This window comes from Mesocricetus auratus, unplaced genomic scaffold (genome assembly GCF_017639785.1).
Source record: "Mesocricetus auratus isolate SY011 unplaced genomic scaffold, BCM_Maur_2.0 Super-Scaffold_15014, whole genome shotgun sequence".
Classification (NCBI taxonomy): Eukaryota; Metazoa; Chordata; class Mammalia; order Rodentia; family Cricetidae; genus Mesocricetus; species Mesocricetus auratus.
In genome coordinates, this window is record NW_024429186.1 from 13,199,477 (window position 1) to 13,214,478 (window position 15,002).

Sequence of the window (15,002 nt, forward strand, 5' to 3'; positions counted from 1 at the left end):
TTCTCTTCCAATGATCCTGTCCCATGAGATTTATGTGAGAACTCGACACTGAGCCTCTGGGGAAATGATTAAGTACCAAGGGCTCCACTCTTGGGGTGGGATTAAATGTCCTAGTCAAGCTGGTCTTAGAGACCTGTCAGCCCTTTGCCTCTCTGCCACATGAGGACGCCATTATCCCTTCTGTAACTTGAGCATGGTTATGTAACACCAACTCTCCCAGCTTCCTGATCTCATAGTGCCAGCTTCTAGAACTGTGAGAAATGAACTTCTATTATTTATAAATTATGAAGTCTACAGTGTTTTGTTACAGAAGCAGAAAGAGACTAAGGCAACATCCTGCATTTTATCCGACAACACTGATCAAAGTGTCAGGGAATTACATGAGGGTGACAGCACTGGGCAGCATTATTTCGCACTTGGGAGATGTACATCCTTATAAATCATCTCACTGTGTCAAACCCAGCCTTTCCCATGGAGTAGCTAGTGAAGGCTCAGATACTATTAGACAGTTCATTAAACTGTGTGGTATTGGGAAAGGCACTGGAGAGTCCTGGGAAATCATAGCACTCTTGTTCAGGGTGCTAATGTGCATGAATGAGACCCTGCTACATAAAATGCTAGACAGAAGATGGAGAGGTGGCTATTTAAAAAGAACTGAAGAATTAGTTGCACCCTAGATTCTATACCCAGCTAAGCTTCTACATGTAAAGATAGATTAAAAACACATTTTCAAACAATATAAATATCTTGCTGTGGATCTTTTAAAAGAAGCTCTTTAGAACATACTAGGGAACAGACAGACAGACAGCAGACGCACACACAGAGAGAAGAGAGGAGGGAGGGAGGGAGGGAGGGGGAGGGGGAGAGAGAGAGAGAGAGAGAGAGAGAGAGAGAGAGAGAGAGAGAGAGAGAGAGAGAGAGAGAGAGAGAGAGAGAGAGAGAGAGAACAGGAGACATGAAGACATGGCAGACTCAGCAGAGCAGGAGACAAGTAGAAACACCCAAGGAGAAGCACCAGGTGGATCACTGGGGAAGGAGCCCCAGGAGCCCTTCACATAGAGAACAGCAATCCATTCATCTGAAGACACACAGCTGCACTGAGGAGAGTGAAGAGCTCACCAATCACAAGAAGAACACAGTATCTAAGTTTACAAAACAACAAACACCATCAGTATCATTGGATGCAAGAGCAACACAGGGACACATACATTCATACGTATTAACACAGAGAGACACACATATAGACACAAACACATACACACGTATTTAAACACAACATACACACCTCAGTTTTTGTTTCATAGTGAGGTACAGTATTACCAGGCTGGCCTTAACCTCATGATCTTCCTTCCTCAGTCTCTAGAATACTAGGCCTGCAGGCATGAGCCACCACCCTGAGTTGCAATTACATGTATATATTATTTATACTAATGACAATCTGTGGGAGTTGAATTTTTTTAAAAAACTACTGTCAGCAATTAAGAAAATGAAATAGTTAAGTGTATACATAATATAGTAAGTGTAAGATTGGTTACTTAAATTTAAAAAATGAAAGAAATCAAAGAAACTGTAAATAAATGGACAGAAATATTATGTGGTTTCAGTCATATATGAGAAGACCAACCTCTCCTTAATGAGTCAGTTACTTTTTATGTGATTCCTATCACAATCCCTAGGGCTTTGTAGACACAATCAAACTTATTCTAAAACATGAAAAGGGAAGGTTCTCAAGAGCTACCATCACCCTTTAAAGTGACAGAATGGGAGGGATGGTAAGGCATACTGCTTAGAAATGTGTGCTGCACATTTATGCACTTATGTGGAGGCATGTATACAAGTGAGGATCAGAGGTCAACCTCAAATGCTCCTCAGAAGGTGCCCACTATTTTCTTCCCCCCACCCCTCTCTCTCTCTCTCTTTTTTTTTTTTTTTTGAGACAGGATCTCTCGCTGGACCTGGGGCTCAGCCAGTAGGCTGGACTGGCTAGCCAGAAAGCTCCACGAATCTGCCTGTCCACCTCCCCAGTGTACACCACCACGCCTGGCCTTTTATAGTTGTTGAGGATCGAAAGCAGGCCCTAACACTTGAACAGCAAATACTTTACTGACTGGCCTACCACTCCAGCCCCCAGATAAAGTGATCTGTAAGTGACAAGTGACAGAGGGAAGGACACAGCATTCAGGATAACCAGAGAAATCCCAGAATAGGCTCATTCACGTCTAAATGATCTTGAGTCAATGGTGGAAGTTCCTTGCAAACACTGCTCTGCAGTAACCTCCCACCTACAAGCAGAGAGCTGAACCTCTGCTGGAAAATCAGTTAGTCTTCTCCAGGGAGACAAGAAAGGGAGGGCAGGCAGCACTTCAAATCTCCCCATCCCCACCCGGGCACAAGGACATAATTTCCCTCGTGTCCTGAGTAGTCTGGCTGCCAGCCTTTCCTTCCTGCTCTAGGGGTAGCTGGCACACCTGGCAGGAACCGTGCGCCTCCCTTGGTGCAGCTCAGAAGTGGAGGGATGCTGGTCCCCAAGGCCAGCTTGTGAGATGCCCTTTGGAGAAAGACAAGTGCCAGGTGCTCTCAGCTGTGCTCCGCTAAATGACTGGCCTTTCCCCCACCCTCACAGTCGCCCCTCTCTTCTCAGAGAGAGCACATGCAGAAGCCATCTGCACTGCACGGAAACCTCCATGTCAGGCTCAGCTTCCTGGGGACCACAGGTTGGATGAGATTCTTCTAAAACCCACGAGTCAGGCTGAAGAAAATGACAGGTCCAAACACTGTCCCTCAGAGACTCCAAATCCCAGTCACCTGACCTGCTGAAGGCTCACTTCTGCATAGACCTGAGAAAGTCATCCCAGTGAGAGACAACAAAGACAAATGATATCCCTTAAAGAAATGCATTCGGGCCTAGAGAGAGGGCTCAATGGGTAAAGGTACTTGCTACCAAGGTCTGAAGACTGGGGTTCCATCCCTAGAGTCTACATATTGGAGGGAAAGAACTGATACCTTTAAACACACACACACACACACACACACACACACACACACACACACACACACACACACACACACACGATAAAAAAATAAAAGAACTATGTGGAGAGGCTAGAGAGAGGGCGCAGGGGTTAAGAGCCCTGACTGCTCTTTCAGAGGACTCAGGTTCAATTCCCAGCACCCACATGGTAGCTCACAACTGTCTGTAACTGTCGGCCAGAGGATCCAACACACATGGCAAACACCAATGCACATTAAAAAAAAAAAAAAAAAGAACTATGTGGACACAAGAAGTATTGATGTACTATAATTAAAAATCTTCGGAGATGTAAAAGCCTGTGGCTACAAACTAAGACCAGGATCAAATTAAATAAGAAAACAGAGAAGAACTCCTGGAAATTAAGAACACAATAGATTTTTTTTTCTATTCTGAAGATTTGGAAAGGAACATTAAGAAAATCTCCCTGGTAATACAGCAATGGAGAGGAGACAATGAATGTTCTGGAACTTCATGAGCGAACAGAGGAAATGGAAAGGGGAAACTGTCAAAAGATATTTCAACAAAAGTTCCAGGACACACCCAGGAAACAGACCCACACCAACTCATTTTATGAAAATGAAGACAATTAGGGAAAGAAAGCCCTCCATAAGGCAGGGAGGGAAATGTCACACTCAGAACAGAAATTGAGAGCAATTTTGAGTTTGCTAAACAACAGTAATGGAGCCAGCAAAGTTCTTAAGAAAAATGAATTCCTATCTATAATCCGATATGAGTCAAACTATCAGTCAAGAGGCAAGGTAGAACAAAAGGCATTTTACATCAGCAAGACTTCAAAATAGTTCCCCTCCCACATGCCCATTCCTCAGGCAACTGGTGACATGCTACATGGGATGACAGGGAACCTGCGTGATATCACACTGGCTCAGGGAACGTGACCCAATCCTGGAGGCTTGGGTAGGGTCAGGCCGAGACCAGCAGCCTGGGACGCCGTGACAACTGGAACAGTTACTGGTGGCTTGAGGGTCTGTGCTCAGGCCTGAGTGGACTCCAGGAAACCAGTGCCCCAGCTTCCTCTGGTGAGAGCGGGTAACGCACGCGGCGGTGGCCAGCACTGGTCTCAGAAGAGTAAAGGAGCAGCCACAAGAGCGACCTCGTACCTCTACTGAATCCTCAGACCAAAGGAGCGATCCCGTCCCTACAAATCCTGACTGAATGCCTGAGCTCCTGTCTCCTCCCTTCTCATATCCCTCTCTCCACCCAGCCATATCACTCCTGCCTCCACCTCCCTAGTGCCGGGATTCAGGGTGTGAGCCACCACTGCCTGGCTCTGTTTCTCTTTCTAGATTGGATCAATCTCTGTAGCTCAGGGTAGCCTTGAACTCACAGAGATCCACCTGCCCCTGCTGGGATTAAAGATGTGTGCCACTACTGCCTGGTTTCTATAGCTAGTGTGGCTAGCTCTGCACTCTGATCTTCAGGCAAGCTTCATTTGTTAGATCACAATCAAATTTTCAACACAGCAGGGTCTCTATTATGTAGCTCTGGCTATCCTGAAACTTACAATGCAGACCAGGCTAGCCTTGAACTCATAGAGATTCACCTGCATATGCCACCTAAATGCTGGGACTAAAGGCATGCATCACCATGCCTGGCTTAAAAAACGAAAACAAAAAAGCAAACAAACACCTCGTATTCATGTTTTTATCCAGGGTACTTTCAAAATGAAAAGTTTGTTTTGTAACCATGGCTCCATGGAGGCTGGAACCCAGGACCTTCTGCACGCAAAGCAGACAGGATAACTGCTACACTCTGCAACCCTTGCTGGCCTGACTTTCAAAGCCACTTCTACGTTACTCAAGGCCACTTCATGTTTCACACAACTCTCGTGCTGCTTTCGCTGCACTGATCTGTATGGATAAAACAGCTCCCTATGCCTTTTCGATCAGCGTCTGGAACAGTGCCAAGGTCAGCAGAGAGCCCTGGCCACCCTGCACTGACAGGGGGACATCTCTTACCCACTTGCCTGAGCCCTCGGGCAGGCTGTGAAAGGGATGGAAATACAAGGACCCCAGCACCACATGGGGTGTGGGGGCATGAAAATGCACACAGGGCTTCTCTAGAACCACCTCCACTGCTGTCTGTCAAGTGACCTCGGCACCACAGAAGCAGACTCAGTGCCAGGATAACAGCGCTAACTTTAGAGACGTAAGTACTCTGAGCAAACCTGTCTACTTCAAACACAGTGTGGCACAACCCCTAGAACCTTCTGCGTGGAGAAAAATGCTACCACTTAGAGGTGGGTTTCTAATTTGTCAATTTTTGAGGCAGAAAACATGACTGACAAAATGGGGCAGCTTGAGAGAGGACAACTGCTTCAGACGTTCGGCTGAGTCAAGGAGAAAGGGTTCGTCTGCCTCCTGGCTTTTCCCTGAGTCTTCATTTCCAGGGTCACCATGTTTATGAAATGTAAACCCAACAGGCCCCTGGTACATTTAATTTCCTTTGACAGTCTGTAGCACAAATTATAAAATCTGTGACTGAGTGTCTTTGAGAAGGGAGAACTACAGCACCGGAGGAAGGACTCAACACAGAAACTAAAAGGGTGGTGGGCTGCTCCCTTGGGGGGGTGGGGCTGCTCGGGCTAGCCCTCTGTTTCTAACCAGGGCAACAATGGCCCTGTCAATTAGGCAATGAGAGCTCTGTGCCTATGTGCTGGCTCCACTACAGCTTTTCCCCCCAGTGTCTGCCAGAATGTTTCACAAAGAGAACCCAGCAAGACTACACTCCTACCAGAAGGTGCCTCAGATGGTTTTGTTAATAATTTTGATCAGCTGAAAGGAGAAAAAAAAAGCATCATTTCAATTATTCACTTTTCAAAAACCGTCAATTTCAATTTGGCAGATTCAGTGCCCCCCCCCATCAACCAAACAATGCAAACCTGAAAAGCAGTCTTGCACAGAAGATGAAGGACTACGTAGGGTATGCCCACACACTAAGCATCTTGTTGACCATCTTGTTCCCTGGGGAGGCGGAGCCCAGCCCACACAGAACTTTGTTGGAAGGGAGCACATTCCTTTAGGCTGCAACTGCTACTATGAAGATACAAGCAGGAGCCACCATACATTGGCTGCGGTTTTAACAGCCTTTTAACCAACGTTGTTAATGGACCGAATGCAACTTAGATATGGAACTTGGCTAGAACACAGCTTCAATTGGCTATTAAAATTTAAGAGCCAACTAAGATAGCTAATTACAAAATAAAATAAAAAAAAAAAAGCCCCAGTGATGATGCTAAGCAGAATTAGGAACAGCAAATGACAGTCTGTCTAGTCTTATTCCCATAGGGAAAGAGACTCTTAAGTGAGAAGTCAACCAGACACTGCACAGCAAACCTAATTGCATTCCTGGTATTATGGCACACAAATCTGGCAGCTCGCTGCCATCACCAGACAGGGAGGAAGCCCCATGGAACTCCAGTTGACCCCTTCACGCAGGTTACAGTCCGTTCCAGGGACGCTTCCCTTTGTGGAGCAAATGCTGTGACTGAGAAACAGTCCTGCAAAACTCAAGGGGTGAAGGAATGAGGGCAGAGTGAAACAGACCCTCCAAAAGCACAGGCAAGGGAAGAATCCCTTCACCTCTGCGGAAAGAAGGCCACAATAAATACCTGACTGCTTGGAAGCCGAACCGAAGGGATACCATGTTCCTTCGCATCGTTACAGATCCCCTCGTTAAGGCATCAGCTGAGTGCCGCCCAGCTCTCCTGTGAAGATTTACCGTGTGTGTGTGTGTGTGTGTGTGTGTGTGTGTGTGTGTGTGTGTGTGTGTGTGTGTGTGTGTGTGGTGGCCACTTTGAATGGAGGTACTGGAGTCTTTAACATTCCCTAGTCAAGTGTCTCCCTGCTGTGCCTGTAAATGTCAGTCCAGTTTTTTCACGGCTGTGCGCACAGATTAGAAACAGCGGGAGAGCCGGGTAGTATGACTACAGTGCCAGGAAGGACACTTGTCTTGTGGCACAGCTCAAGTGATTCTTGGGATGCAGGACCCTGCTGTTTTCTAATATTTACACACAACTGGAGTCATCAAGAGCAGTAAATGCAGCCCAAAGACAGCTCGCTTCTTTTGTGCTCAGAACTTTACATTCAAATGGGGCTATCGACAATAACACCAAAAAAGACACCCATCTTAAAGTTTCCTATTTCCCTTCAATTCTGCTACACTAACAGACAACTGGGTATTACTGCAGCTGCTCACTTAGCCTGACCCCTCCAACACTGTGTGTGTATCACACAGTTCCCTGGGAAGAGCAGGTATTAGCATTCTTGACCTCAAAGTGTGTTTCTGCAGACTGTAGTTTCTCTGACCTCTACAGGGACAAGGCCCTGGACGCCATTTTGATGTAATTTTAGCCACCTGAATTTTTTTTCAACACTTTGCATGGCATATTGAAGACACACCTTGGGGACTGCAGTTCCTGGGTTACACGAGCTTTTCAAAACCCTGGTTTGGGAATTTAGAGAAGTGGGAAGCAGGGGTTCTGAAACAAAACTGTGCACATCGTAAGAGATGTCTGAACAGCTCTTCAAATTAGGTTGTATTGGAATTATATTTTCAGAAGCTTTTAACTATCTGCCAGGGATTTCTCTACTCACAATGTGTATGTGTTGGGAGGCACACAGGAGTCAGACCATACACCTTGGAACTACAATACCAACCAACCTAGGATAGGCACCTCTCCTGCTAAACACACCCGTAGTCTGAATGTCAGGGCATTTTGTTTTACACTCTTGATAGGGAAAAATGCTGCAAAATGTTCAAGCATATCAAGTATTTCTTTAAAAACCTTTCTTATTGGTATGCATGTGTATGAGGGCACATTCGCACGGTGTGTGTGTGTGTGCACATATGCGTGCAAGTCAAAGAGCAACTTTAAAGTTCAGCTCTCTCCTTCCACCATGAGTTCGATACAAATTCAGGTTGTGAGGCATCCATGGCCAAGTACCTTTCACCTGCCTAGCCATCTTGCTTGCCCAGCCTTGGGGACGGCAAAGACGCGTCTCTTGCAAGTTAACTCGCCTCCGAGGCACTGTCCTCCTCTCTTCCCAGGCAGCTAACAGAACCATTGCATTTCCCAGCTCGACTTGCCTTGCCAACAGACTGCCCTGGGACCTCCCTTCCAGTCCTCAGGAGCCCTGATGCTTTGAGGACTTTAAAGACTCCAGTACCTCCATTCAGTGGCCACCAAGCACATGATAAATCTCCACAGGAGAGCTGGGCAGTGCTCAGCGGATGCCATAACGACGGGATCTGGTCCCTGATGGGGAAAGTAAGAGGACAGCACCTCTCTCAGATTTGAGAATTATGTACCAATTTTCATTTAAAAATAAATCAATTTTCATCAAAGTTGAACTAAGCAGTTTTCTATTTTATAAGTTTTTTTTTTAATGTTTGTATGAATGTTTTGTCTGTATGTATGTCTGTGCACTGTGTGTGTTGGGTACCCAAGATGACCAGGAGAGGTCATCGGATCCCCTGGAACTGGAATTAAAGCACAAGACACTACAAAGTTAGTCTGTCAAAAGGTACACATCTGGTACAGCCTACGGGTGGCTGTACATAAGGCACATCCTTGATTGCTGTGGGTTTCCTCAGAGAAGTGCTGGCCACCCCCACTCTACTAAGACTGCACTTACATGAACACAGGTACAGCTCTATGGCGTCTTACCTGAGGCTGCAGCAGTTTGCAGCTTTTGAGCATTCCTGAATCTCTAGTGTAGCTTGAGAGGTGGTAGCATTTCTGCACTGAGCAAATTCAGTTGTTAGCAACCACTGAAAACAACCAAGAAAACTCTTCCTTCTGTGCGTATGTGCGTGTGTGTGCATGCGTGCACACGTGTGTGCATTTGTGTGTGTCTGTGTGGACATGCACACGTGTGTGCATTTGTGGAGTAAAGGTCCCCCCTCACCTAATGGCACACACATGACAACAAATTCCACTTCAATTGCAAATTCAGAAACTTTACAACAAAAGTCATGTCAAATATTTCTGATTAGAAGATATTTTTTAATATACTGGCAGAAATTAGAATGGAAAGTAACAGAGAAGGCCATAAAAATAAATCATTATGAAAACTCAAAAGTAATTAGAAACAAACAAAAAAATCATGGCAAATGGCTCTGGTCATTATTCTATAAGCAATATACATAAACACACTGAATTTACAAATAAAGAACTGTTTAGCTAGCAACAACAAATTCATCTGACCAAGAAAAACAATCATGTCTTGGCTGAGGCTGGAACAAACCCAGAGTCTTCTGGCTTAAACAACAGGCATCAGGTCCAAGGCCAAGGTGTAGATACTATTCCTGGTGAAGCCATACATAGGAAAGAGACCACACTTTCTGCTTCCTCTTACAAGCAAGCATACTGATGTCATTCAGCAAATCCCATCCTGGTGACTACTGTCCAAAACACCCCTTCCAATACTCACACCTGAGTATGGAAGGGGACAGAGTGACTCACGGAGAAGGCAGGTGGGACACGGCATTGGATGTCATCAAGATAGAGACCAGGCAAACCAGGGCAAAGCACTAACATGAGAGCACACACCAATTCAGCAACTTTCATAGGCTTCAGCTAGTGTTCACTTTTTTAAATCTCGGGAATCGGCTGCCCAATTTTGTTCAAGAACACTGTTTATAATGTGAAACACTGGTAAAAATTTAAAGTCCAGTATTAAAGTTATAAAAAGATCGAAACCCAGAAGAAACACTACAGTTATGTCCATAAAATAACTACAACATTAAAAAGAGACCATGGAGTGGTCTATTAAGTATTTAAAATAAAGTATAAAAAGTTAAAATAAAGTGTGACTATGAACAGTGAGTGTCTGGGAATGGTAGTCAAAGACATTTTACTGCATATTTTAAATCTTCTACAATGGCTGTGTATTATTAAAACCCTCCAATTGTTGTAATATACAACATATAAAAAAGAAATATAATATTCTACATCACACATCCAAATACACAAAGACAAACCACACCTCCACACTGAGGCAGTGCTGTGCAACTTGGGTCTGTATAGGCACAGCTAATTCAGCAATTCAAGGAAATGAGCTCCTTTTACAGTTCTGGTCTAAGTATTCTGCCTTAGGAAGTCACCACCGAAGAACACAAGAAGCTGTTTTTCTTAGGGCTTACCTGGTTACCATAGCTAAATCCTTCTGTGCTAACACAGGAGCCTGCCACAGGTGATGGATGATCCTCAAGGGCCAGAAAACATCACAAAACTAAGTGCACATGATTAGAGTATGGATGCTGGGCTGCAAGAGGAGAACAGAGACTGCAAACCCCCTCCTCAGGAACTGGCAAGAAGATAGAAACTCAAGGACCTGAAATGGGCAGATAATAGCAACAACTGCAGGTGCTGACACGGCTCAAGCTGGGAAGAACCGCACTCAACAGGGGTAAGGGCACAGAAGAACAAGGGACCCACTAGCTGCTGGTAGCCAATCGGGCTACTTCTGGCTAGTAGTTCTTCACTAATTTATGTAGCCCTGCCAATATAGTAACATTTGAAAAAATGTCAGCACTTGTTTAAAACAATATGTGAGGAAATATTTGTTTTCTTAATATTTAACCAACAGGTTGTGCTGTTTTGTGTTTTAAAAAATAAAAAAAGGCTACAGCACACAGACAAACACATCACACACATTTTATCCTATTTTAAGCATCAATGTGTTTAAAACAGAACTCGGGAGTCGATTTAGGTGTTACAAATACTCAGGACCGACACACTGCTCAGCATCACAATCCTACATTCTGAGGAGAGCATCAGTCGCTGCCCCACAGGAATTCTTTCTCTAGACCTGCAGCTGGAACTCGGGATCACTGACTTACTAGCCGCTGGGCTGCAGCTCTGCTTCACACGATGACTGCACCCTGGCCCAATGATGAAGTTGTGTGACAACAGTCAACAGAGCAAGTCACGGCTCTGTTCTGCTGACCATCCACACAATTTACTCAGTACTGTCTTTAAGCACTGAGATGAGTGAGCATACACGATGACAGCCCACACTGCCAAACACACTATACATGGTACTTATTCGTCCATCACAACACATGTCCAATCCTGATTCCTCTAACGGTAATTTCTGAGGAATGTCTCTTGAAATTGTTCATAAACTGCTAAATATTTCTGAGCTTTATTCCTCAAACAACGTGGAAAACTCTACATCTTAAGTTTTCCAATCACAAAAATCTTGCATCTAATATGTGAGATACAGCTATAATCCATGCAGCTACTGTGGGGCTACATTTGTAACCCCTGCAGCTAGTCTAGTATAGGGTGCATGACTGTATTTTCTGCAGCTAGTGTGCGGGGTGCACAGCTGTAACCCCTGCAGCTAGTGTGGGGTGCACATCTGTAATCCCTGCAGCTACTGTGGGGTGCACAGCTGTAACCCCTGCAGCTACTGTGGGGTGCACAGCTGTAACCCCTGCAGCTAGTGTGGGGTGCACATCTGTAACCCCTGCAGCTACTGTGGGGTGCACAGCTGTAACCCCTGCAGCCACTGTGACGTGCACAGTTGTGATCCCTGCAGCTAGTGTGAGGTGCACAGCTGTAACCCCTGCAGCTACTGTGGGGTGCACAGCTGTAACCCCTGCAGCTACTGTGGGGTGCACAGCTGTAACCCCTGCAGCTACTGTGGGGTGCACAGCTGTAACCCCTGCAGCTACTGTGGGGTGCACAGCTGTAACCCCTGCAGCCACTGTGACATGCACAGTTGTGATCCCTGCAGCTAGTGTGAGGTGCACAGCTGTAACCCCTGCAGCTATGTGAGGCACACGACTGTATTCTCTACAATTACTATAGCATGGGAGGAAGAGGTAGGCAGGTCAGGAATCTGAGGGCAAATGGGCTAGGTAAATCAGACTCAGAAAACCAGAAAAACAAATCCAATAAAACCTCTAGAGAACCTGGGTTTGCTTTACAAATTATCACTTCTACACAAACGAAATTGCAAGAAAAACCATCTAAGTGGGCAAGTGTTTTTAGTCAGTGTTCTACTGCTGTGAAGAGACACCATGACCACAGTAACTCTTATAAAGAAAACATTTAATTGGGGCTGGCTTACAGTTTCAGGGTTAGTCCATCGTCTTCATGGCAGCATGCAGGTAGACATGATGCATCTTGATCCGCAGGCAGCAGCAGGAATCTGTGCCCCACAATGAGTGTAGCTTGAGCATCTGAGACCTCAAAGCCCACCTCCACAATGACACTTCCTCCAGCAAGGCCATGCCTACTCCACAAGGCCCTACTCTCTATGGGCCAAGCATTCAAAGACATCAGTCTGTGGAGAGCATTCCTATTCACACCACCACAGAGAGGTTCTGTACACTCTGCTCACAGGACCTCCTTGAAGAGCGCCAGATGCTTATCATATCTTTGGTCCTGCCACCACTGAGTGAGTGACCACTGTCCACTGTCCTACCACTTAGCTTCCATACTATTCTTACATGATCTGACTTTAAAATATGTGTTTCTCATAAATGCATTGTATTCACTGCACTCTTTGTGTATACAGCAGGTATCCATGTAGACCAAACTTTAGTTTAATTGTATACCTAACACTGAGTAAAACAGACCTTTAAGTTCTGCACTTCCCTAAAAGCCAGGAGTCTGCCAAGCAATCTACCCATCTGGGGTGCGCACAGCAGCCAGAACCGGCACACACTCCCAAGCCACAAGACCACATAGGTTGTAACAATTAAGGATTCAGGTATTTTATAAACTACCCTTCAATAAAGTACACAAAATATTCGTTTTAATAGAAGTTTTTCAAAAAAAAATAGCATTTAATTGTTACTACAACCCCACAAGACTCACATGAAAATAAAAACGTAAAATAGAAAAGGAGAAAGAAGTCAATGAATAGGCAGAAAAGTCGGTTCCTGGCATCTTTCACTTCTGGGCTTTCTTTCTGGTTCTTGAACCTTGAAGAAGAATCAGAGAAAGTCACATCAGTAATCATTACCTCACAAAAGAAAGGAGTCAGAAACACAAATCTCTTCGTGTCTGTCTGACTGTCATCTGTGGAGATGAACTCCACACAAAGCCTCACTATTGCTGGAGAGTCTATGAACTGTCAGATTACTTCCTAGGCTTAGCCCATCTCAGTATTATAAAATTTGAAACATTAACTTCCAGTGCAACCCGGGACTACACAAGGCACAAAAGGCAGGAGGGTTTGCTTCAGGAGTTGTCTTAACAGCCTGTCCCCCATGCTCATGGGCAGGAGGGTTTGCTTCAGGAGTTGTCTTTAACAACCTGTCCCCCATGCTCATGGGCAGGAGGGTTTGCTTCAGGAGTTGTCTTTAACAACCTGTCCCCCATGCTCATGGGCAGGAGGGTTTGCTTCAGGAGTTGTCTTAACAGCCTGTCCCCCATGCTCATGGGCAGGGGGCACTGAGCTGTGCTAAGCGGGCAGTCCTCCCTGTTGGCACTCACAGCTAATAATGATCTAAGGCCCCCAGGAACACTTCCTACCACCTCACACGGGGATCTCTCTCCCCAGTCTGACCACTCTGCCTAGCACTGGCCTCATGCTCTTCCCCAGCTCAAGCTCTCTGGAACAGAACGACACACAGCACTGGAATGAGGGCATCCTGGTAGTTGATAGTTAATCGACTTCTTTTTGGAAAAACTTCGGCAGAACTTTCTTTGAATCTGAGACAAATTTCTAATCCCACACAAGTAATTATAGCTTCTAAAGGTATTCTGATTATGGGTGGTTTTAGTTACTTAGCTGGAAAATCAGTTTTAAAATCATTTTTTTTCCAGTTAGTTTCTGTTCAATTGTTGTTCAGTTCAGTCACAGCAAACCTTAAGACTTTTGTGAGGGTCCATCCCGCCGTTCACACAGCAGTTCACTATGGCTAACTAACAATCTGGGGCTTTTCTTAACTGTGACATAGTGGTAGCTAGAGAGACTCCTAAAGCCCCAGGCCTCTCTGAATGTGCACAGGCAGTAATGGTTGCTGGGGTGGGGTGAGGAGCCTGCTCCTGTAAGTAAGGACCCTGTGAGAACCCTGATGAAACTCTCTGGGCAGGAACTAGCTAGCCAGGTAAGTAAACAAATGGAGACATGGAAGTAGGAGAGGCAGTATGTGGGGAGAGAAGGGCATCTGTGGGAGTATGGCAGGAACAAACACATTCTACGGAAACATGAGTACCACAACAAAACCACTGTCACGTATAGTTAACCTACACTAACAAGGATGAGATTAAAAGCTTTGATATTGTAAAAAAAAAAAATCTGTGGTATATTTTGAGGTTTTTATTTCTAGAATTTTAAAGTTAAATCTACAAAAAAAACAACCAAACAAACAAAAACGAAATATGCTATGACTGTGAGGCTGTCCTGACAGCCATCTCAAAATCAACACCACCAACGGCTCCTTTCCAGTGAGCTGAGTCCCAACACGGCAGACACCGAGGGGACTGCTGCACTGTATTTAAGCAATGCTCTCTTACAAATGCCATACGATGCACTCTTAAGCTACATACCGCTGCTCACCCTGTGGTCTAGACTTACCACTGCTTATCCCCGTGGTCTAGACCTAGCATTGCTTGTTGCAATTCAGAATGCTGCTGCCTCCTGGAATCTAAAGACTCAGAACCGACCATCACCTGGGAGTCTGTGCTGCACAAGGCAGTTCAGTGTCTCACCTAATGATCAGTTCTGCTACACTCCTGTCTCTTTAAAATACAACCATGATCACAACACAGTACTGTTGGCAACAGATCTAATCATAAAACTAACATGTAAAATCTGATAGCAGAAAAATAAAATACATGAGTTTGGGGAAACCCTCCCACCGTTTTATAAATAGTTGAATGTGGGGAGCATACCAGCGGGGTTTTCTTGGAAAACATCTGGTCCCTGACTGCTTGGTATTTTCCCAGCCCTCGGTGCTTCACAACTAAGTAATCTCCAGAAGAGTA

At 45.2% G+C, this 15,002-nt stretch overlaps 1 protein-coding gene across 9 annotated transcripts in view; it reads right to left on the minus strand.

The window, feature by feature from the left end:
* Positions 1-12,800: 12,800 nt before the first annotated feature.
* The window catches only part of Vrk1 (VRK serine/threonine kinase 1), a 71,267-nt gene continuing 69,065 nt past the window's right edge, over positions 12,801-15,002 (minus strand). For all 9 annotated transcript variants that reach the window (XM_021226156.2, XM_040742526.1, XM_013112082.3 and 6 more), the window contains one exon: positions 12,801-12,991. In XM_021226156.2, coding sequence (XP_021081815.1) covers positions 12,960-12,991 — 32 coding nt within the window. In that variant the 3' untranslated portion in view covers positions 12,801-12,959. The remainder of the gene's footprint in view (positions 12,992-15,002) is intronic.